General features: G+C 43.2%; 1 protein-coding gene across 1 annotated transcript in view; it reads right to left on the reverse strand.

The window, feature by feature from the left end:
• IMPG1 (interphotoreceptor matrix proteoglycan 1) overlaps positions 1–22,804 on the reverse strand; it is a 145,178-nt gene that overhangs the window by 73,222 nt on the left and 49,152 nt on the right. The window contains exons 6-8 of the mRNA XM_019537655.1: positions 21,202–21,293; positions 10,467–10,622; positions 3,448–3,506 (exon numbers count right to left, since the gene is read on the reverse strand). Coding sequence (XP_019393200.1) covers positions 3,448–3,506; positions 10,467–10,622; positions 21,202–21,293 — 307 coding nt within the window. The remainder of the gene's footprint in view (positions 1–3,447; positions 3,507–10,466; positions 10,623–21,201; positions 21,294–22,804) is intronic.

The raw sequence follows: 22,804 nt of genomic DNA on the forward strand, positions 1-22,804 counted from the left end.
GGCAGACTGTTCCAGACCTTGGGGGCTCGGACAGTAAAGAAATTCTTCCTTATGTCCAGCCTGAAATGGTCTTGCAGGAGTTTGTGACCGTTCGAGCTAGTCATCCCTTGGGGCGCTCTGGTGAACAAACGTTCCCCCAGATCCTAGATGATGGCTGAGTTTGATCTGAGAAGGGGAACAGCAGCTTTGCTGTATGGAGTAAGCTGAAAGATTTATTTTCCCATTGATTCTACAAGTGTGGTGCTGTCACTGCTAATCTGCACCTTTACGGTGGAGTTCACTGCGTTCCGTAGAGAAGCTACTGAAATATGGGACTGAAATAATATTTGGCTGCTATCCAAATCTGAGCCTCAGAGGGAACCTGACCTATTAATTATCTGCCATGTACACTCCTGCAGGAGTCATGACATTTGATAGTGCAACAGCAGGGAAAAGATTGGCTTCACTTCCCTGGTGAATCCTCTGGTCCAGTTGTAGTGGTGTCCTCAAGCTTCCATATGAATGCAATTGTCCTGTATACAACCTCTGCAGCAGACTCAGCAAAGCAGCCTTCCAATCAGTTAAGGAAGAATGAGCAAGAACCCTTTTAGAACATATCACTGTTGATCCATAATACTCTATTGTTGCAAAGGCAATGTACTTTCTGCCTTCTTCAGATTAGTCATTGTGCTGTCTGTGGATTTAGAGCAAGCTAACAGGACACGAACTGATCCCTGATTTTTGGAGCCCGAAATTTGACTTTTGACAGGGTATATTTTGACATCCTTTGGTCCTTAAATGGCAAGCACAATCAAAGGGCATCTAGCTGGCTTGGTTGGGATGTACTTCAGCAGAAAATGATAATACAATTTTCAGAATGAAAGCATATCCCAGCTCTACAATTTGTCCACTAAAAGATATCACCCTAAGAAATCCTTGCCTCTAGCATATTTTTAATGTACTATTGACAGGTTTTTGGAAAGACTGTGAGTTGCTGCAGGGCAGTTTGCTACAGATGCAGATTTATGTGTAGGGAACAGTGCTGATAGTCCAGGACTCAATGATATCCCCTCTTCATTCGTAAAGTGCTTCTGCTTCTAGGTCTGGTGATCTATATGCTTTTTAGAGCTATTTGGATAACCAGAACAAGATGCAGTGAATGTCAGCTATTGTGCAAAAATCTGCCCATTAGGTGTTGTATATATGCTCTTGCAATGTGCAAACACTTAGTTTATACAGCAAGGAATTAATTTGTGGAGGAAGAATGAAATACATTTTAAAAATATAAGCCCCTAACCTGTCAGGAAACTGCATGGTAGAATCAGGCCTTTTTAGTGTGTACTCAGTGTAAAGCTTATATGATATCTTTAATCCTTTTACTGCTGATCCTTTTTACAGCTTCTAGGCTTCAGAAGAACAGGTTAGTGACCTTTTGAAATGCCAGCATTCTGTTGGGATGCCAGCATGGAATATTGGCACTAGACTGATAATTTTGTGTGTTTTGGATGGTGGAAGGACTAGCACTTACTATAATGACTTCTTATTCTAAGCTCAGGAAAACAGCTTAATCTTGCATAATACATAGTAGTATTTTTTTTTTTGCTACTTCCTGATGTATTCATGGTGACTAATGTCCATAAGGCAGTGTAGAGAGGGGTGAAGCAGTAAAATCACTTAACATCTTCAACTTATTGCAGATAGAACCTGCAAAACGTATTTAATTTCCATGAATAATTATAGCAGAGAGTAAAAGCCAAGTGGAAAGCAGCATATCCATTAATGTACTTGCTGTCTAGGATTCTTTACCATATCTTGAGATTTGAGTTCAGCCCACAAAAGTTGTGATCTCCTAGTATGTATTTGACATAGGGAGGGAAAACTTTGGGAGGAGTTTGTTACAGCAGGAGATCCACTGTAACTGAGTTCAGCACGACAAAGATTGGTGTCATATACCACATTTACTAAAATTAAAGTCTCTCCTTCAGTTTAATTGCTGCAGCAGCTTGCTTTTTAGCAACAGCTTGTACATACTCAGGATATTGTCCCCTCAATTTTTATTTCAGTTTCAGCCATCTGACTTCACATAAAATGCTACAGACTAGCACAAGGAAAATGAAGACAAATGTTCTCACTTTTGTACACATTAAAAATAAAATCACCTTTATGAGATTCGTTTTACCCTAAGTTGGAAAAATCAGTGTGTGGAAGCCAAATCCACAAACAATTCTGAAAAGCTATTAAACCTAATTCTGGACAGGTTATCAAATGCTGATGCTGTAGATCATAATTCTCACTGCAGTATCAGAAGAGACTTGGAACATGCCAGAAAAGCATGTTTCTTGCATCTCAGGCATTTTTTTTCTATTAGTTGTCCTTCCTTGTGATGCTTTTTTCCCCACGTTCAAGCTAAAATAATCATGAAAAGATATTAAATGTTTCCCTGACCATTCTTCAGTAATCATTGTTCTTTCCCCTTCACTTTGGCAGTCAAAGTTGAAATAACTTCCATTCTATCTTGCCCATTTTTCACTTTCCTCAGTAATTCTTAGAGAAAAACTAGGATGGAGTAAGTAACTCATTACCATTTCTTCAAGGTGTTAGGAAGTGTTGACAGATGGAACTTGGCTGAGGTTCTGGTAAAAATGCACAAAGTAAAGGAAAGGTGCCCTGGATGACCAAGCCCTGGTATTTTCTACCTTACATTTTAAAGAAGTTATTCATATTAAAATATGTTAATATCTTGTGCCTTTATATTTCTGATGTGAGTTATAGGATCTTGATGAGGCCATAAATAGTCGTGCTAAAACTGCTACAGATTTTTTACTGAAAAGGTAGAAAGCAGCTTGGAGTAATAGTGAATATGTGTTGCAGTGTTTTAAAAAAAAATCAAGAATATCTTCAAAAATAGAAAACCCTGCATAGTTTGGAGAGGGTGGGAGGAATACATTGGAAAAAATCATATGTTGTGTGACTATATAGTAAAAATAATGGGTACAGCACTGCTGTAGAACACTAAGCAGCAACTTTCTTAGCTCTTATTGTGGAGACATTTTTACTGTTCTGTAAAGGAAAGATTTATTCCATGCACAGAAAGCAGTTTCAAGAAACAAGCACAATATCCCTTGCCCCTTTTCTTACTCAAGTAGCTTAAGAGGTTTGTTAATACAATGCTGCTGACAAGTAAATACATTAAAGACAATGTGCCTTGTAATGTTTCTCTGAAACTGTATTTCTGTTTCCTAGAGGGAATGAGAACTTTTTACCTTTTTCATCTTTTTAAATAATGCAATGGTCCATGGTCTAATTTGGAATTTGTCCATGCTGCATCCCCTTATTCATTATGAAAGGGTCCCAGAAAATCAACTTATGATAACATGCATTTCCACAACTAATTTTTTTAATGGGACTCTTGGTGAAGAAAAGGAATCTTAGCAATAAATAGAAAATGGGACTTGATTTCTTACTTACTTAAATCCTAATACATGGATTTCTTTGAATCCTGGAAGTTTTTCAAATATTTTTTGCATCTAGTGAAAAACACAAACATATTAATTCCATGTATGCTAAATGTAAACAGTCACTGGCAAAAGGCATAGTTTGGAAACTTGAAAAATGTCGCAAAGATTTAAAGGGGACTGCACGTATTGTATTTGTCTTGAGATCTTTATTGTTCTGCTATGAGCAGGGGGGTGAACTAGTTAAGTGGTTTTCAGCTTCTTTCTACCAGGACCCATTTGTAAACATTGATGGCCAGTCCCAACTGAGTAAATAATGTAAGAAGAAAATAGCCCTCTGGCCCTGCCAGTGCCCCTCAGTTCCAGTGCACAGCCCCCCACCACCCTAAATGCCCCTCACTCCCAACCTGCTGCCTCCAGGCCCCAGCCCCACAGTGCGTGGGGCATGAAGTGGATGCATGGGGCAGGGGTGTGGGGCATGTACCTCCCAGATTTGTGCACCCACAGTGGGCAGAGGGCTGCAGCCTGGCTGGACTGGCATGGGCAGGAGCTGCCTCCATAGCCCTGCAGGTGGGATTTGGGATGGAGGGGTAGAACAGACACCAGAACCCCTGCTGACACCAGAACCCCTGCACCACCCATGCTGCCAGCAGCACAAGGAGTAATGGATGGGGGAAAGGCTGTACTACCATCACCTTTACCTGCCACCAGCCAGTCATGCATTGGACTGTAGCTCTAACCCTCTGCTACGGGTCATCCACCACTGCTGCTCCCCTCCAGCCTGCGGGGAGACTTACCTGCGGGAAGCTGCGGACCTGCTCTCAATGTTGCCTGGCTGCCATGTGGTGGCCCCTGCCTTTTCACCCTCCTCCCACTCCCCCCCACACCAAGCAGTCTCTTGTGGCTGGAACTCAGCCAACTTGCAAGGGGAAACCTATGGTTTCCCACATTTTTCTCCTTCAAAGGAAAATCCATTTTTAAAATTTGTTGTTCCATTTTTTAAAGTTTCTTCATGACCCTTTCATATATTCCTGGGACTCACTTTTGGGTTGCAACCCATGGGTTGAGAAACACTTGACTAAATGATTTCCTGAGGTCCCTGCCAACCCTAATTTTCTATGATCAGAAGATCCAGTTAATTTTGGCTACTTAAGGTCCATGAGTCATTTACCAACTAATATGTACTTTATTAATAAATTGAAAATATTTACTGGATTTAATAGAGTATAGGCCAGGGGTGGGCAAAATACAGACCATGGGCCAGATCTGGCCCATCAATTGATTCTACCTGGCTCAGGGTGCCAGCAGAGGCAAGAGCTAGCGCTGCTGCCTGCAGGCCAGATAGAATCAATTGGTGGGCCCACAGGCAGTGGCTCCAGCTCTGGCCTCTGCTGGTGCAGCAGGGGACACTAGGTGGAAGCAGCCTTGCCCTCCTGCTCAGCACTGTGTGGCAGCACAGGAGGTGGAGTCTGACCTTGTGGTGCCAGGCAGGCAGGCAGGTGCTTCCACACAGCAATGCAAGCAAAGGCTGGAGACCTGCCTGCCCACCCAGAACTGTGTGGTAGGGGGCTGGGTGAGCAGGGTGAACTGAACCACCTGCTCTGCCCCCCACCCTCCCTGGCTGGGGTCTGCACAGTGGGTTGGGGAGGAAGGCCAAGACGCAGGGGCATTTCCCAGGTGCAGTGCAGTTCTCATCCCTGTGCCTGCCTGTCAGTGTCAGCCATGCTAGGCACTGTAGGGAGGAGATCATGGAGGGGCAGAGATAAGATGCCACATCCTGAGTGGGCTCATGCTTCTGCTCTCACTGCCACTGTTGCTCTGGTGCCAATCTCAGTCCAGCTGCAGGGAGGTGTGAGCAAGAGCACACATGCATAAGTGGCCCTTAACAACTCACCAAAACTCATTAAATGGCCCTCCAGCCCAAATAATTTTCCATCCCTGGTACAGGCTGTTCATAAACAGCTTGTAAACTGAATACTGTCTGACAGCTATCTATTAGAAAGGTCACTATGGGCATTTTCTGCTGCCTAATTTAATAATGGAAACTTTTTTTAACAAGAAAGTCAGTGAGTCAGTGATGAAAAATTATGGACATGAATTATGAATATTGTATGATTTTGCCAAACTTTACACTCTAAAGTTTAGAGGGTCATAAGGATTTTTATTAATACCAGGTAGTCACAAATAACCATCTGAAAAAATAACAGGGAATGCATTCCAGCTGATTATTCATGAATTTGTGTTTCTACTTGAGAATAATATTTCTACAGATCAAGTAAATGAAATACTGCATATTTCCATATAATACAACTAGATGCAGACTCTTGGTTTAAAATGCAGGTAAAGCTCCCTAATTAACAGCCTGATCCTGACAGGTGCTGAGCAGCATTTCATCCTGTGGGCTGAGCGCTCTTACCTGAAAATGAAATCTGTGGGAGGTCAGGGAACTCAGCATTTATTGAGCCCTAATAAGTCAATACGTCAATTACAGGGCACAAAAGCTAGTTTAATGGATAGATTCCCTTCCCTCTCCCTCATCTTTTATTTGTCTGATTATATATAAATCCTGTATAAAATTTGTGGCCCCGGCATACGTAGGTGAGTTTGGCTAAGCTGGAAGAGCTGCATTAAAATTTGTGATCAAGCGCACAGTCCTGGCAGTGACCTACTTATCTTAACCTCAGTAAATCACTCGTATTTCTGCCTTGTGACAAGACTTGTGCTTCCCTCAGGTCTGTTGTTAGAGAAAAACATGCCAGCTGTGCTACATGAGGTGTTACCTTTTCATGTGCTGAACCACCAAAAGGGCTCTTTAGCCATAAGATAATGAACGTTCAGGGCTGCAGAAAGCTTTAAAAATGGTGGATAGCATGAAAAGTTAACCTTTATCTGATGCAGTATCAGATGAAGGCACTCTAGGACAGAGCACCATAGTGAACTTTGTGCACAGGTTCACAATGGGTCTTAATTATGGGTGATTCTGCCTGTGTCCCAGGGGCCCTTACAGGGCTGGGCTGGAGCTTGCTGGTGAGCATCATCTCATTCCCATCCCCAGCTGTCATAGAGAGGAGACAGAAAAAGCTGTCTCCTCCTTGTGCAGCCAGGCTGGGAGAGTGGGGGGGTGGGGAGGGCAGGGAGGGACTGCCCCTCAGCTTTTGGAGTGAATCAGAACACGCCTGCGGGGGGGGTCTCCATTTTCTCCCCCCCTTTCCCAGATCCAGGAGGTTGCTACTGTTAAGCTGCTCACGTGGGGGGGTGGGGAGGGAGCCTCTCCTGACATGCAGGCCTGGACTGGCTCCCCCCAAAACCCCAGCAGTGGTAGTTGTGGGGGGCGGATGGCTTGTGGCTGGGGAGTCTGTCTCCCCACCAGCCACTGCTGACAGCTGGTGGTGGGGGCAGGGAGGTGGAAAAGGGGTGGTCTGGCAATCTCCTGGGAGGCTGCTGGAGTGCCTCCACCTGCTGGCCAGGGCTGGTGCAGGCAAGCTCTGAGCCTCTCTTCCCCACCAAGCATGTGAACATCTGTTGGGTTCAATGGCAGTTCAACTATGGTGCTTTTGTGCAAAGTGCCATAATTAGAGCGCCTCCCCAACAGGCTGCTTGAATGTCTGTACACATCCATGGCAGCAGCTACTGAACTGTTTCTCTCTCTAGTGCTGCTTGGAAGGAAGAGATCTGGACTCTTTAGAATGATAACTGGTGGTAACGGAAAATACTTTTAATAATCAAAGCCCCTTTTCTGTCATATTCAAATACTGTAGAACCTCATTAAAACAAAAAGCAACCAAAAGATACAGATGCTGGGGGGTCAAGTTGCAAGTTGCCAGAACACAACATATGTGCAGTTATGGAAAGTCTGCAAGCAACAGGGGTGTGCAAAATGGGCCGTAGTTGATTTGGATTCAGCCTGAATCAGGGGATAGTGATTCAATTTGTTGATCTGGATCACTGTCCACTTTCAATTCAGCCAAATCCAAATCTGAAGATTTGATGCTGATTCAGAGAATCAGAGATTCAGCCATAGACACAGCTTTAAATGTTTTTCTACATACCTCAAGATAACAGGTGCGGGTTGTGAATGCTATGATGGTGGGGTGGATGGAGCATCCCACAGGAGTGCAGTCCCCTGCCCCCACTTTTGCTCAGTGGCAAACCCGGAAGTGGGTCAGAAGTACTTCTGGTCCACTTCTGGGTCCACTGCTGAGTGCATGGGGGGAGGGGAACACACCCCTCCAGTTCAGGTATCAGCCATGGGGAGACCCCAGAGGCATCATTCACCAAGCTGGAGGGGTGCAGGGGGGGCCCCCTGCATACTTGTCAGTGGACCCAGAAGTGCTTCTGGTCCACTTCTGGTTCTGCTGCCAAGCATGCTGGGGGCCCCTCCCCCTTAACTCTTTTGGGATGGTCTATCCACCCCACCATCTCAGCAGTCACAAGCTGCCTGGTACCTTGAGGTATGTAAAAAAAACCATTTAAAGCTGTGTCTATGTCTGAATCATTGAATCTCTCTGAATCAGTTTGGAGGGTTCTGATTCAATTTGGAGAGATTAAAGGGTCTCCTGGTTTGATTCAGATTCAGAGATTTGGCCACCGAATCAGGCTGAATCTCTGCCAAATTGAATCAGTGACTAAAGCTTTGCACAGCCCTAGCAAGCAACTTTTTGCAGGAAGAGAGAGCTTGGATGTATTGGGAAGAGAAGCTATTGATCAGCTCTGTTAATATTCCCTTTGTTGGTTCATTGCAAATACTGATTCCAAATTAGGATAGTCAAGGGAGGGATGCATTGGAGAAACTTACACTGACGTTTGTTTAATTTTACCAAGCAAAACCTTTTGAGGACCTATGGATCATTAAGGACCTCCAGAACATTAAATGCTGACAATTAAATTGGTAATTAAACTTGCAGTTAGCAATATTAATAATACAAAATACCTCTGCTATACTAGTTCTATTAAAAAAGATGGTAATGCCCAACTAAATGACTTAACAAGGCCCTGTGCTTTCAAGTGCCTTGGCTGCTTCCTTTGGAAAGTAGTTCAGACAACAGTAGCTAATTTCTTTCAACATTGGTATTAAATTGCTCATTAGGTTTACTGTAGAAATTAAATCACTACAAAGTGCTGTCCATTAATTCCTGATTAGGCCCAAATGATTTTCCTAATGTTGTAGAGGGTCTAATGCTCTGCTGATTAGCTATCTACAGCTCTTTTAGTTTCTTTCTGCAAATGTCGGTTTGTGAGGTAGGTGAACAGATGCTCTAAGAAAAGATATCTATGTGTGGTAGACATGTGCAGCAACTAGAAACAACAGGAGTTGTCTGTTCTGAATGAAGGTAGTAATTATTAATGACCTATATAATACATTTATATAAATGATATACTATAAAAGCAGGCCTTTAAAACGTCAAATGCTGCACAGCCATAGACCAGATGAAGGTCTATGTCCCAAACAGCTGACTATCTGGAATATCTGAAAAAAAATGCAAAGCTCAGGAGCATAATATTATATTCTGAATTTAGAACTTTCTCTGAGATGGAATCTATGGACAAATCTCTTGCCAGTGTAATTTACTAGAGATCAACTGATTTAATGGAACTCTGACAATTTATACATAGCTGATGTTCATTATTATGTCCTTCGTTGTATTCAAGAGCCCCTAAAGTCATTCTACTTGCTGAGCCCAGGTCTGCCACCAAGAAACAAGCCACACTTACTTATTCTCTCTCCATGAAGGCCTAACAATTAAGCAGAGTAGGCAGCTTAGCTTGGTTCTGGCATGTCCAAATGTTACTGTTAGGCTCTCCTGAGACCTAAAGTGTGGGAGTAATAACAAGGTATGCTCTTAGGACTCCTCTAAGCCACCTACCGTGCATAATTGACAGGGGTGTGAGTAGGTAGGGCTTGTTTTGAGCAGCAGCCTCAGGCTTGACAGAGAGGGGCTATAGACAAAGCCTAAGCATTACCACAGTGTAAACACTAAAGGTAAGCATGCTGTGATACTAATATGGAATTACTAACCATTTCTTTTGTCATTGTGTGGGATTATTTTGTGCCAGAAAAATATCTCCCTGGCAGTCTTATTTTCCATCAGTCTTGGGATGCTAATTTTACATTGGCTGGAAGTTTAGAATGCATGTCCTGTTGACTTAAGGTATATCCAGATGTTACATTTAGATTGACCTAACTGGGTATAGGTCAATCTAAATACCAGTCTGTATGGACTTGCAGGTCTGTACAGACCTACTGTATTATGCATCTTCATCTTCATTTTACATTAGGCAAAAAATGGCCAGCCTGATCTAACTTAGTTCACTTGAGGGGGTGAGCTAAATTAGGTTGGGAATGGGTTATCCTAGCCCTGGGCTGGGAATGCCCAGCTGTTTGCCTTAACTCCTGGGCTGCACTCTTCTTACCCCTCACCCTGACTAGGCTATTTTTGGCCTCCCAATTCTCCCACCTTCTGGACAATGATCTCCCCCATGGACCCACCAATGCCCCCATGGACCTGCTAGCCCCTCTGATCCTACCAAATCTCCTCCCCACAATACCTGCTAAACCCTCCTGAAGATCTTCTAGCCTCCCAACCCATCTGCCTCCCCCGTCCCCACCTTATTTAGAGCAGGTTCTGGGCACAGCTCCCTGCACTGCTGAACATGTGGATCAACTGGACCCATTCTACGATCACACAGCTTAAAGTAATCCAAGTGACTGTAGATCAGGTAACATGAATGTATGCATGTATCCACAGAGAGCATAAAGTATCCCAGAGACTACTAGGTTCTTTTTAGTGCCCGGTGGTAACCTGTAGCAATTCCATGAAAATCTGCATAACAGGTATTAATTTATTTTAATAAACCAGTGCTTTGTAATGTGCCACAGAGTAACCAATTCTTTTGAGAGACCTCCAGTATATACTTTGGTTGGTCACAGGACTGCAAAATTGTTTCATATTATAAGCTTTTAAAATTACTTCACATTATAAAGAAGCATCAGGGCACAAGATTAATTCTTTGGCCTGCTATTAGACCCCTTACCTGAAGCTGAAATTTTGCTGCTAGGTGCTGATACTGTGGTGAGCGAGGATCACTCAGTTCTGTTGTGTACTCCTGATTAGTGAGGGTAATGCTGAACTCTACTGTGTGCTCCACAGGCAGCTCTGGGACTGTGTTAGTGACCTCTGGCTTCAGCTCCTGGGAGACAGGGAGAGGAAATGAGCTTTGTAAGATAAAAAGTTAAGACAAAGTATTTTCTTTTAATGGTTTAGTATTTTGACACATGTAAACAGAAGACTCTTGCATCAAAGAGGTTTCTTAAACATAACATATGGGAAAGAGACAGAATTAGCTGGTATCTATTTATTTTTCCCTGAATGAGGAACAAAGGAAATAAAGACAGTACCTCCCTTAGAAAACACTCTGTGTCTCTGATACAGGGACAAAATGTCTGCTGCCTCCTGAGTAGGGAGGAGATTTTTTTCTTCAATTAAAACAAATGAGTTGTAGCAGCTGCCAATTACACACCCCAGTGTCCTATATTCAGTTTTTTGTTGTGGATTTTTATGTTTAGTTATCTATCCAGCAATGTTGGATAAAGCGGTGGCTCATGGTTGGAGCCTGTGGACTTAATTCTTCCTCTGCTTTCACCACCTGCATTTTTTGATCAAGTTAACTCCTGATTTATTCAAGTACAAAAGGAAAGGGAGATCCTCTGTTATAAAATGGTGTTATAAAAAACAATTTAGATATCCCCAGCATCAAAATGTAATGTAGAACTGTGCCTTTCCTTTTACCCTCCCCATTTTTTACAATACATGTGACATCTGTGAAAGGGAAAGTCCCATTTTTAAAATGCAGTGTGTTGTCTTCCCTTTGGTATGGGTTTAGCCAGTGGGAGGTTTTGTGTGTTAGGCCTTTTTCTTGGTCTCCTCCCCATGCACCCTGTGCAGATAGCAAGTAGGGCAACCATCTTTATTACACTACAAGAGGGCTTAACTGAATTCTCTTCAAGTATTACAACAGACAGCATCAAGAGACGAACACAACACAGAATAGTCCCACTCACTGGCAGGGCTGGGTGCACATCTGCACATATACCACTCAGTACATAACACTGTTGCCCCCCTAGGTAATGTAGTCCTTAAGTATTTGAGTTATATTCATCTTGGATGAATCAATTCAGGGTTTGGAACCATCTCACTGGAGATGGTAGCAGGCTGTTTTGGCTCTTTTTGAGTCGCTTCAGCAACTGGAGGATTTGATGGATCTAGAACTGTTAATGGACTTAAAAGAACTGGTCCTGCTGGCAGTCTGATGTCTTCAGGATCTGAAAACACCACCTGAAACTTGACCTCATTTCTGTTCCATGTGTCTACGAAGCGCCTTGCTATCTGGAGGCTTGGCCTTGTAGCTTCTGGTCTTATAGCTTCAATGGCTTGTAGTTTCACTGGTCTTGTACCTTCAAGGACAGTTGCAGGCACCCACTGTGACTCTGTTGCATGCTTTCAGAAGTATATGGCATCATTTTAATTGAAGGTCTGCACAAGTGAAGTATCCTATTTTGTAAAGAACTGGATTTTTTGCTTTGCTTGGTGCTCTGCTACTAGGTCTCCATGGAGCCAATCCAAATGTGTCTTCACTTGGTAGTTCATCAGTAGTTTTGCAGAACTTTGGCCTGTGGCTGTGCTGAGAGAGTTGGCTGATGTGATTGCAGAGCCACTGGCCATCATTTTCGAAAACTCATGGTGATCAGGAGAGGTCCTGGATGATTGGAAAAGGGAAAATAAAGTGCCCATCTTTAAAGGGAAAAGGGACTGGTCAGCCTCACCCCAGGGAGAAAACCCTCAAGGAATCCATTTCTAAGCACTTGGAGGAGAAGGTAATTAGGAACAGTCAGCATGGATTCACCAGGGGCTAGTCATGCCTGACCACCCTGATTGCCTTCTATGATGAAATGACTAGCTCTGTGGATGCAGGGAGACCAGTGGATGTGGGGATATGGTATACTTGACTTAAGCAAAGTTTCTTGACTGTTGCTATGGTTTCCCACAACATTCTTGTAGGTAAGCTAAGGAAGTATGGGTTGGATGAATGGACTGTAAATGGATAGGAAACTGGCTGGATCATCAGGCTCAGAGGGAAGTAGTCAATGGCTCAATGCATAGTTGGCAGTTGGTATCAAGCAGAGTGCCCTAGGGGTCAGTCCTGGGGCCAGTTTTGTTCAATATATTCATCAATGACATCAAAGACTGTATAGAGTGCACCCCCAGCAAGTTTGCAGACGATACCAACTTGGGGGGAATAGTAGATATGCTAGATGGTAGAGTTAGGATTCAGAGAGACCTACGCATATTGAAGGATTGGACTAAATGAAATATCTTGAGGTTCAATAAGAACAAGTGCAAAGTCCTGCACTTAGGACGGAACAATCCAATGCATGGGTACAGACTGGGGGTTGACTGGCTAGGCAGCAGCTCTGCAGAAAAGGACCTGGGGGTTACAGTGGACAATAAGCTGAATATGAGACAACAGTATGCCTTTGTTGCTAAGAAGGCTAATGGCAGACTGGGCTGCATTGGTAGGATTGTTGTCAGCAGGTCAAGGGAAGTGATTATCCCCCTGTACTCAGCACTGGTTAGGTCACATCTGGAGTACTGTGCTCAGTTTTGGGCCCCGCACTACAGAAAGGATGTGAACAAATTGGAGAAAGTCCAGTGTGGGGACAGAAAAAATGGCTAGAGAGCTGGGGCACATGACTTCTGAGGAGAGGCTGAGGGAACTGGGCTTATCTAGGCTAGAGAAGAGAAGACTGGAAGTAGATTTAATAGCAGCCTTTAACTACCTGAGAGGTGGTTCCAAAGAAAATGGAGCTAGGCTGTTCTCTGCGGTGGGAGAAGGCAGAACAAGAAGCAAGGAAATTTAGGTTAGATATTGGGAAAAACTTTCTTACTAGGAGGATAGCAAAATATTGGAACAAGTTACCGAAAGAGTTGGTGGAAGCTCCATCCTTGGAGGTTTTTAAGACCTGACTAGACAAAGCCTTGGCTGGGATGTTCTAGTTGGGAACGTTCCTGCTTTGAGCAGGGAATTGGATTAGATGACCTCCTGAGGTCCCTTTCACCCCTAATTGTCTATGATTCTGTGTTGTAGTAAAAAATAGTTTTTACACACCAAGGTCTTCTTCAAAAACTTTGCTGCATTCCTGTAGGATGTCTTGAATGTTGTCCATTGCAATGCTATGCATTCCTTTTAACTTGGTGCCCAGTGGCTCAAGCCATTCACTTAGTAAGCTGTCCTTGGCAATAAAAAAGGAAGAAGACCCCTTGATCCTCCCTGAAGTGGACATGGATTTAACGTTTTTCCTTTAAAGCAACTGTTTGTTTTTTGTAGTGGATAAGTCTTGCTTTGCAGGGAACAGTATTTTGAGCCCGTAACAATTCATGTATCTCTTCTAAAATTAAGGAAAACTTGGATCCTGACTCTAGCACCATGACATGTGGAACACCTTGGAATATCACTACAGGGTAGGTTGTCTTTCATTAGGGCAATGTTTCCACACCACTTAATAGAATGTTTTTCAAGTACAACAGCAGGCAGCAACAGAACACAAAATAACATCACCTCCTGGTAGGAGCGTGCACATATATATGCATACCACTTAGTGGGTGTGTCTATACAAGATATTTACTGCATAGTTGACTAATTAACTTACATAGTAAACATCTCAGTATCTACATATGTGTCCCTATTAGTGCACAGGAAACTAATAAACTATGAAATACAAGAACTCCACAGTAGGGTAGTATTTTCATGTGCAGCAGTGTATGTGTAGATGCTGAGCTGGCTGGCTGGGGCACAAGGGTGCTTCAGTGTGGGGGCTGCCTGCTGGCTAGCCCAATGCTGAAGCATCCTCATGCTCGAGCCAGCCCCTCTGCAGCACACTGCATCTGGTTGGAGCAGCTCCTGGCTGGTAGGCTGACCTTTCCTCCCCAGCCCCCTGCTATCCTGGACTGCTCTGACCCAACTCAACGTGCTGCAGTCCAAGCACATGTATAAATGGCATGCCTGGGAGCTTCTCTGGAGCAATAAACTGTGGAGCAATAAGCAGTTTATTGCTGCACATTAATGGCACATGTAGATGCACCCAGTATATAACAAGCAGAGGTTGCTGAACCGTATTGTGTTTTATGTTGATACTTTGCGTCAACCACTTACTAGCCCAAGCCATGTATACTGCTCCTCTTTATCTACATGTTACTTTGCAGCTTCAGACTGATTTCCATATTTGGGGTCAGGAGTGAATTTTATGGATCATGGGGAATTTTTCTTTCCTTTGTAGCAGGGGGTATGGCCCTCTGTTGGATATCTTGAGTGTATTTTAACAACCTTAGCAGCAGCAAGATGTTGGTGCCATGGTCCCCCTACTCTATCTGTGGCATATTAGGGTCTTATGTCTTGTGGTTGTCTTGGGGTTGACTGTATAGTTTTGCTAATGGGTTAGACCAGCATTTCTCGACCTGTCAGTCGCAAGAATATATGAAAGGTTTGTGAACAAATTAAAAAAATAGATCAACAAACTTTAAAATGGATGCTTCTTTAAAGGAGAAAAATGTGGGAAATCATGGCTTTCCCTTGCAGACTGCCAGAGTTCCAGCCTGCAAGGGGATGCTTGGAGCTCCCCATGACCTACACATCCCTCCCTGCCCACATACCCTGTGGGGGGCTGAGGCAGTGGGTTAGGAATGAGGGAATCTGGGTTGGGACTGGCCATCAATGTTTACAAATGGGCCTTGGAACAAAAAAGGTTGAGAACTGCTGAGTTAGGCAATGGGTTTGGATATGAATGACCCTGTCTCAGGCTGGAGGTTGGGCTACATAGCCTCGGGAGGTCCCTTCCAGCCTTACTTTTCTATGATTCTGCATGCTGTGCTTTCTTTTCCTTGAGCAGAACCTTTCTAGGAATGGTTCTGCCTTTTCTGTGTTTGACGCTAACTACAGCCAGTAGAGATAGCAATCAGGATGCAGAAGGACTGGAAGTCAGAACCAGAAACTATGGGATTGCTGCTGGTGTCCTGGTAAAATTCCTGTGTTTTTTGGCCCATAATACCTGGCTAAGTTCTGACCAGGACAAGGAGGCAGGCTTGGTCTCATGCCCTGATGTGCAGCAGAGCTTCTGAGGTCAGGGTGGATTGCTTAGGGATTACATTTAGGGATTTGCAGTGTAAGGTTGGCAAGGGTGGGCTAGAGAGAAGCCATATGGTTGACCTTAATAGTAGTGAAAACATTGCTGACTTTTATGTATTAAGCACTTATTCAAAGCATCCTACTAGTGTTTATCATGGCATAAGACTATTCACAATCAGGTTATATAAATATAAATGAGAAAAAAAATTGGGTTTTAGTTATTATTTTAATTCATGTTGTGATAATTTAATAACATTTCTTTAAATACAGCACTTTATCAAATGGGAAAAGCATGATGGCCCCTAGAAAAAAGGAGGGAAAATACTTTGGGCATTTTCAGAAAGACCTGTGAGCTTATCTCCTATTTAATGGTGTTTGTTCATTCATTTTAAAACCACGAAGAGCCACTGTGATTACCTGGTCTGACCTGCTGCATAACACAAGCCATACAATTTTACCCTGCAATTCCTGTATCATGTCTGATAACTTGTTGTTTATCTACAGTATGCAGATCAATGGGACTTAGCATTAAGTGCCTTAGGCTGATGTGGCTAACCTGTGGCATATGTCACAAGTGGCACAGGTAGTCTGTATGTGGCATACAGAAGACTGGGAGTGGGTAGGCAGTGCAGCAGCAAATTGGGCTGGGGGAAGAGAATGGGGAGTGGGGAAAGATATTGGAGTGGTAAACTTGGAGGGCACAGGGCTTAATTTATGGTACTCCTGCCAAAAATGTTGACCACCAATTGCCTAAGGACAGGATTTTAAAGGTATTTAAGTACTTAACTCCTTTAAAAAATCTGGTTCCAGTTCACTGAGGAAAGTAGGCTTTAAGTTTCAAACTTACTTGGATACTTTTGAAAAGGTTATCCCCACTGTTGAGTTAAAGATTTCAAATAGCAGAAAATCCACATCTCATTTGTCCAAATTGGTAATTTCCTAACTGATAGTGTAGCTTCAGCTCCTGTTAGCAACAAAGCTAAGTGCTGCATACAGACTGGATACTTTGAAAGATAAGCATCTCAGAAACCAGCATAAGAATTTCAAAGAGAAATTTCCAATCAAAGTCTGTTTCAAATTCTTCTTCAGAACTCCTGTTGTGGTCATGAATTCAACCCTATACCAGTTGCCAACCCATTTTGTTAAAGAATGAATGCAATACTAGATAACCTTTTCTGTGCCCCCTGCTGCTCTTTTTATTGTCTGCCTGTTAAAAATAGAAAGGGTGTGGACTTTTTTCTTTATTTTGGCACAATTCTGTTCTTATGGCTACTGCTTAACAAATACTACCCTTTTTACCTCACTCAGGGACACTAAGGGCACTATACATGTGCATCAAGGCTGCCCTGATGAGCTTTAATTACACCATGTTGGAGCAGACTCAATTAATCGAGTCTGCTGATGTGTGGTAATTACTGTGCTCCAGCAGACTCCAGTGTCATGTGTTCTGGTGCCCCCATGCTGAAAAATGCCAGTGGGGGTACTTTAACTAAAACTCATTTTGATGAGTGGGGATGCTGAAACACATGACGCTCCAGACACTTTAATTAGACCGGCTCTGAGATCCACTTTAATTAAAGTGCTCCCCCCACCCCTTGGCCTCCCAGAACACATGTATAAATTCTCTTAATTCTGCATGCAGTTTTGATTATATTAGTTGTAATGATTACATATGGGAACTACTTATACTGCATAAGCAAGAGGATAAGAGAGGAAGTTAATCAAAAAGAAATTGGCCCAAAGGAACAGCAGGCTAATCTGCCTTAATCCCACAGACAGGTGGGTTTTCCTTTTCTAGCATCAACTGGGTTGGCACTAGGTTGCTGGAAAGAGCTGTCCCATGACTGACCACATGCACTTTGACAGTTTTTAAGAAGAAATAGGACAAGAAATTCATTTTGTGATGATAACAGAGAAGAAGAGCCAAAGAAACCATGCTATGTACAAATGAAGAGGAAAGATACCCATGTCAGTAGGTTCTGAAATGACTCTCTGAGTTATTGTGCAACTGTTGGTTAAGATTCCTGTTTCAGACAAGTGTATTGTATGCAGTCCGTATGGAAGCCTATACATTTTGGTGGCTTCTCGACAATGAGCGATGGATTCTGTGCCTTTCTACAGCACAGGTACCAGGTCCAAAACATACATGCTTCTTTTAGCTACTGCTATTGTTGTTGGAGTAGTAAGGAACCTGATACCATGGACTTGAGTCACTTTATTTTGAAATGTACTAGAGGCTCTGGATTATCAGAACCTGTTGTAACCCAACTCCAAAACTCCCCAATAAGTGTTAAGTGAATTAAGACTTCTTGGCTAGGGACAGAAGTTATACATACACTGGTTTAAGTGATCAGAAGCTTGTTTAAACCTGTAACAGAACATAAGGCCAGTGCACATAAACCAGTTTCAGAATGGCTGAAACTGGTTTAAGATGAACCTGATTGAATGTAGTGTCAGACTTAACTGATTTGGGGCAAACCAGTTTACGCAATGTCTGTCCCAGACCCCATCCTGGTCTAAGTTCAATCAGAGTCCCCCAGCATCCCAGATGCTTTGCAGCCCTGGGCTGGGCTGGGCTGTCTTCTGGAGTAGAGCAGGGTTGACTCCACCCCTCTGCTTCCTAGCCAGAACCCTATCACTGCTCCAGCTAGCTGAGGGACTGCAGAGGCAGAGGTGAACCCCCACCCACACTGGCTGTTCAAGCAGGAATTCCCCCTCCTGCCTGTCTTTCATGATAGGGACCTGGCATCTGGCCATGCCCAGACTCTTCCCATGCTAGCTAATGCTGAGAGGTGTTTGTGTGGGTCTCCAGTTTCACTAGAATAAAGGCAGACAGCTGGTGCAAATTCACCCTGCAGATAAGAAGAGCTTGAAACTAATGAGAGAGATGTTTTCTTTTGTAGGGCTTGATGGGATGATAAATTTTGTTCTGACAAGCCACCTGCTGGCTGCTGGCTGCAATCTGTCAGAGAAAGGTGTTAGAAATGACCTGGTTTGCAGACAGTATGAAGAAGCAGGGAGAAGGAGATTTGAAAAGCTCAGTATCCTCAACAGATGCAGGGTCTGGGAACACTCCCCACCCCTTGAGCAGCAAGTTGGGAAAAGCCTGGGATGGTGCATGCAGGGTGGGTGTTTACCTCACTCCCTAATCATAGCTTCCTGCTAGAGCCTGGCCACACCCCTCCTCAGCTCAGAACTATGGAAGGGAAGGGAGGGCTGCTCTAGCATCCCCCAGCTTCTACCTGAGCCACTGCAGACATGTACCTACATTTCTGGAATGAAAAGGAAATGTCTATCTACCTCCAAATCAGTTGAAGCATTGCAGATTAACCTGCAAAGATTGAATCAATTCAGGTTCTGGCTTTTTGAATGTCTGCCCCTAGCCCTTTTGTCTACTTTGCCCTGGTGAATTACCAGACTGTTTCAATTGCAAGTTGATCCTGCATGTAAGTCAAGCCTGTGTTTTGAAGTTTAGTTTTAGGAAAAACAGCTTTTTCATAGTTTCATAGTTTGTATGGTCATAAGGGACCTGAGCAGATCATCAAGTCCAACCCCCTGCCATGGCAGGAAAGAGTACTGGGGTCAAACGACCCCGGCAAGGTGTTCATCTAGCCTCCTCTTAAAGAGCCCCAGGGTAGAAGCCAGCACCACTTCTCTTGGAAATTGGTTCCAGATCCTAGCCGCCCTGACTGTGAAACAGTGCCTCCTGATATCTAGCCTAAATCTACCCTCTGCCAGCTTGTGACCATTATTTCTTGTCACTCCTGGGAGTGCTTGGGGGAACAGAGACTCCCCCAATGCCTGCTGGTCCCCCCTGACTAGTTTGTAAACAGCCGCTAGATCCCCCCTCAGCCTTCTCTTGTGGAGGCTGAACAGGTTCAGGTCCCTCAGCCTCTCCTCGTAGGGCCTCCCCTGCTGCCCCCGATCATGTGAGTGGCCCTCCATGGGACCCTCTCCATGTTGTCCACATCCCTCCTGAAGTGAGGCACCTAGAGCTGGATGTAGTACTCCAACTGTGGCCTGACCAGTGTCACATAGAGGGGGAGGATCACCTCCTTGGACCTGCTTGAGATGCATCTGCATGAGAAGGTATGGTTGGCCTTCCTGACCGTGTCCCCACACTGTTGGTCCATGTTCATTTTGGCATCAATAATGACTCCTGGAATACAAGTGACCAACTACAGATAAATATCTTGAACTACCTTTACAATACCCTTATGAAATCCTCTGGGAGACTCCTGTAGCCAAGGCCTGAATTAACCAGGTTTAAATGCAGTAAAAATACTGCAATAAAACTGCATTTAAAAAGATTTCTGACTTGGTATTTTTACTGGATGCACAAAAACATATCAAGTAATAAAATCAGTAATAGAGGGAACTTGATTATAGATTGACTCATGCATAAATTGAGTGAGATTTTGCTTTCATTTTGGAGAAAAAAGTAAACTTGCATTCCAAACAATACAGTAAATATTATTGGTAATGCACAGATGAGAGAAATGATTAGTTGGAATGTTTCTGATTTCAATGCTATATTAGAAATGAAAAACCCAGAGGCCTAACAGGTAGTTCCTATGACCTGGGGGGCAGCAGTGCTGTTTGGGCCTATAATGATGGCAGCTACCATTCTTACATCCCCTCAACATTGGTGCTCATGCCTGGTGCCACACTTACCCACTAGTTATGTTATTGGAAAAGCCTGATCAGATGAGGGGGTTTTTTTTGAAAGCCAGTCATAGATTCGTTGCCAGAATGGGGCACGTGTATGTGAATTTTACCATTAGCAGGTAATGGAACTCTATTGTCCACTCTTTGAAGTTGATGGTGCTTTTTTGATCTGGAGAGACATCGGTGAAGATTTCTGTTTATCATTTGGCGGGGTAGATATGAAAAAGGGCTAGAAAGACTAGAAATATTCTACCTACTCTGTAGATGAGAGTTCAAAGAGTCAGTTTTCACTGCTTTTACATTAGTGGCTTTCAGCCTTTCCAGATAGAAGGCATCCCTCGCTAGACTCAAGGCACCCCTTGGAAATGCCAGCTCTTAATTTTCATTTGTTTTTTGATTAAGGAAAAATAATAGAACAATTTTTCTGTTGCAAACAACTCAGACCACAAACGGTCACAATTATTTTTATGCTGCAAATACCTATTTGAAATCTCTGGTTTTATCTTATAAATCATACGTGCATATGTAGTGGTTTTAATATAGCATGGCTCCCTGAGGCACCCTGAAAGGATCTGAAGGTACTCCAGAATGCTGTGATTAAGAATCACTGTTCTACATTAAATAAGAGCAATACAATTATGTAATAAGCCTAAGACTCTTGGTTCAAGGAAAAAGAGGGAAAACTGCTTCAAGTCCATTATAATATCTGTATTTATCCATACCTGTGAGCACAAACATTGTTCGTGATTAGAATACAAAAGAGAGATACTAATATAACCCTTCATTCTTAACTGCAGTGAACAGAAGGAAGCACTAATGGCTTTGAACTGTAGAGTTCTGTAAGCCACTCTCTTTTTTCCCCCCCTGATTTAAAAAATTAAAGGTGAATGAATAGCTGGGTACGATAATAGCATGTCCTCACCTTTATAAGAGTCTTTGTGTCATTGACAACTTCATTGTGCAGTGTACCAATAGGAACGGATGCATAAGGAGGTGCAGATGTGATGAGGGCACCTGTTAGGATTCAAAATGGAAAGTAAGTGAGAAAGGGACATTCATTAGGAAAAAGGCAAATAACTGTCACTCTTCTTTATCACTTTGGCTGTCATTTGACAGGAGATATGATTCCTATGTAGTGTATGTATGAGTCGAGAAAGCCTAGGCTATAGTAGTATGAATTATTCTGTAACTGAAACTCCTTCTCTTATATGTAATGCATGGTTTTCGTTAGGAACAGAAGTCAGTGAGGTTGCATATGTTTAACTGAAAGTGGAATTTAGCCATGTGGATATGTAAGAACAGAGTAGATACATTATATTCTGCTATATTTAATTAATGCTCAGTATAGCAAAGTGTATACTTGATTTTGCTTGTTTTAAATTTTGTTTCTATTATTTACATCTTTTATAGTATTGAAAGTAACAAAACAACCTTGAAAGATTCATAAATTTTCCAGCTGGAGACAACTGCAAAGATACATAGTTGAAGTTGTATTTGATAAACTTCCATAATTTTTGTAGCAGTACAAATTATACTTGTTGGTCCATTGTACCAAGCTCTATTTTTTTCTATTACAATTATACTCTATTGTGAGAAACTCTGCTTTGTTTTGTAATATTTTTTACCATAGTATTGCATGTCGCAGTTTTCTTTTTTGTAATCTGGGAAATAATGGGTTAATTAGACCTGGGGGTCAAGGTGGAACTCTACACATGTTTCAGCTACTAGAAGAGGGGCTATCAAGAATACACTGCATTCATTTGTATATGAAGAAGCATTGGAGTATTATTGAATTCAGGCTCCAGCACCTAGCTGTCTCTGGCTGGAAGGAGTGGTATCAGAGAAGTCTCAGTGTGAGAGAGAGCCTTGAGGAAGGAACTTCCAGAGACACAAGGAGACTGAAACTATGGACAGTCATTCAGTTCCAGAGCTGCAAAGCCAGAAAGTGTTAAGAGGAAACTTGCAGGCATTCCAGCCCCTTGACTGAAGAGCAACTAAGATGGTCTCTCAGCCACAGGGCAATAGGAAGGCACTCCTTTGTTTCTCCTTCCCTAACATGGGTTGGAGGTAGCTGCAGGAAAGAGGCAACTTCTAGCCACCTGAGGTGATCCCTACTCTTCCTTCCTGTAGGTGAACTGGAGCTAAGCTTGCAGCCCCCACTGCTGACCTGGGAGGCAGCTGCTTTCCTCACCCCTAGCACTCCCACGCATTCTTGAGGATCCTTGTATAGGAAGTCTGGTGCTGTCCAAAGGGCTGGAGTTAGCCTTGGAGTTTGAACAGGTTTGGCATTGTTCAAAAGGCTGGCAGCAGGGTCTCCACAGGGCTCCCTGGAAGGGCCCCTTGCATGGGAAAAGGAAGAGCAGAAGTCTGTGGGATAGCGGGGGTTCTAGCGACCCCAAGGGAAGTAAACAGGTGTTATAGATGGCACTAGAAAACTTCGCTCTCTATTTTGGTTGCAAATGCTAACATTTTTGCAAAGTGTTGCTTTTCTTTTTCCAACCCCCTCCCTACCCCCAAAATATTAA

This window comes from Crocodylus porosus, unplaced genomic scaffold (genome assembly GCF_001723895.1).
Source record: "Crocodylus porosus isolate Cpor-Errol unplaced genomic scaffold, CroPor_comp1, whole genome shotgun sequence".
In the NCBI taxonomy this organism is placed as follows: domain Eukaryota; kingdom Metazoa; phylum Chordata; order Crocodylia; family Crocodylidae; genus Crocodylus; species Crocodylus porosus.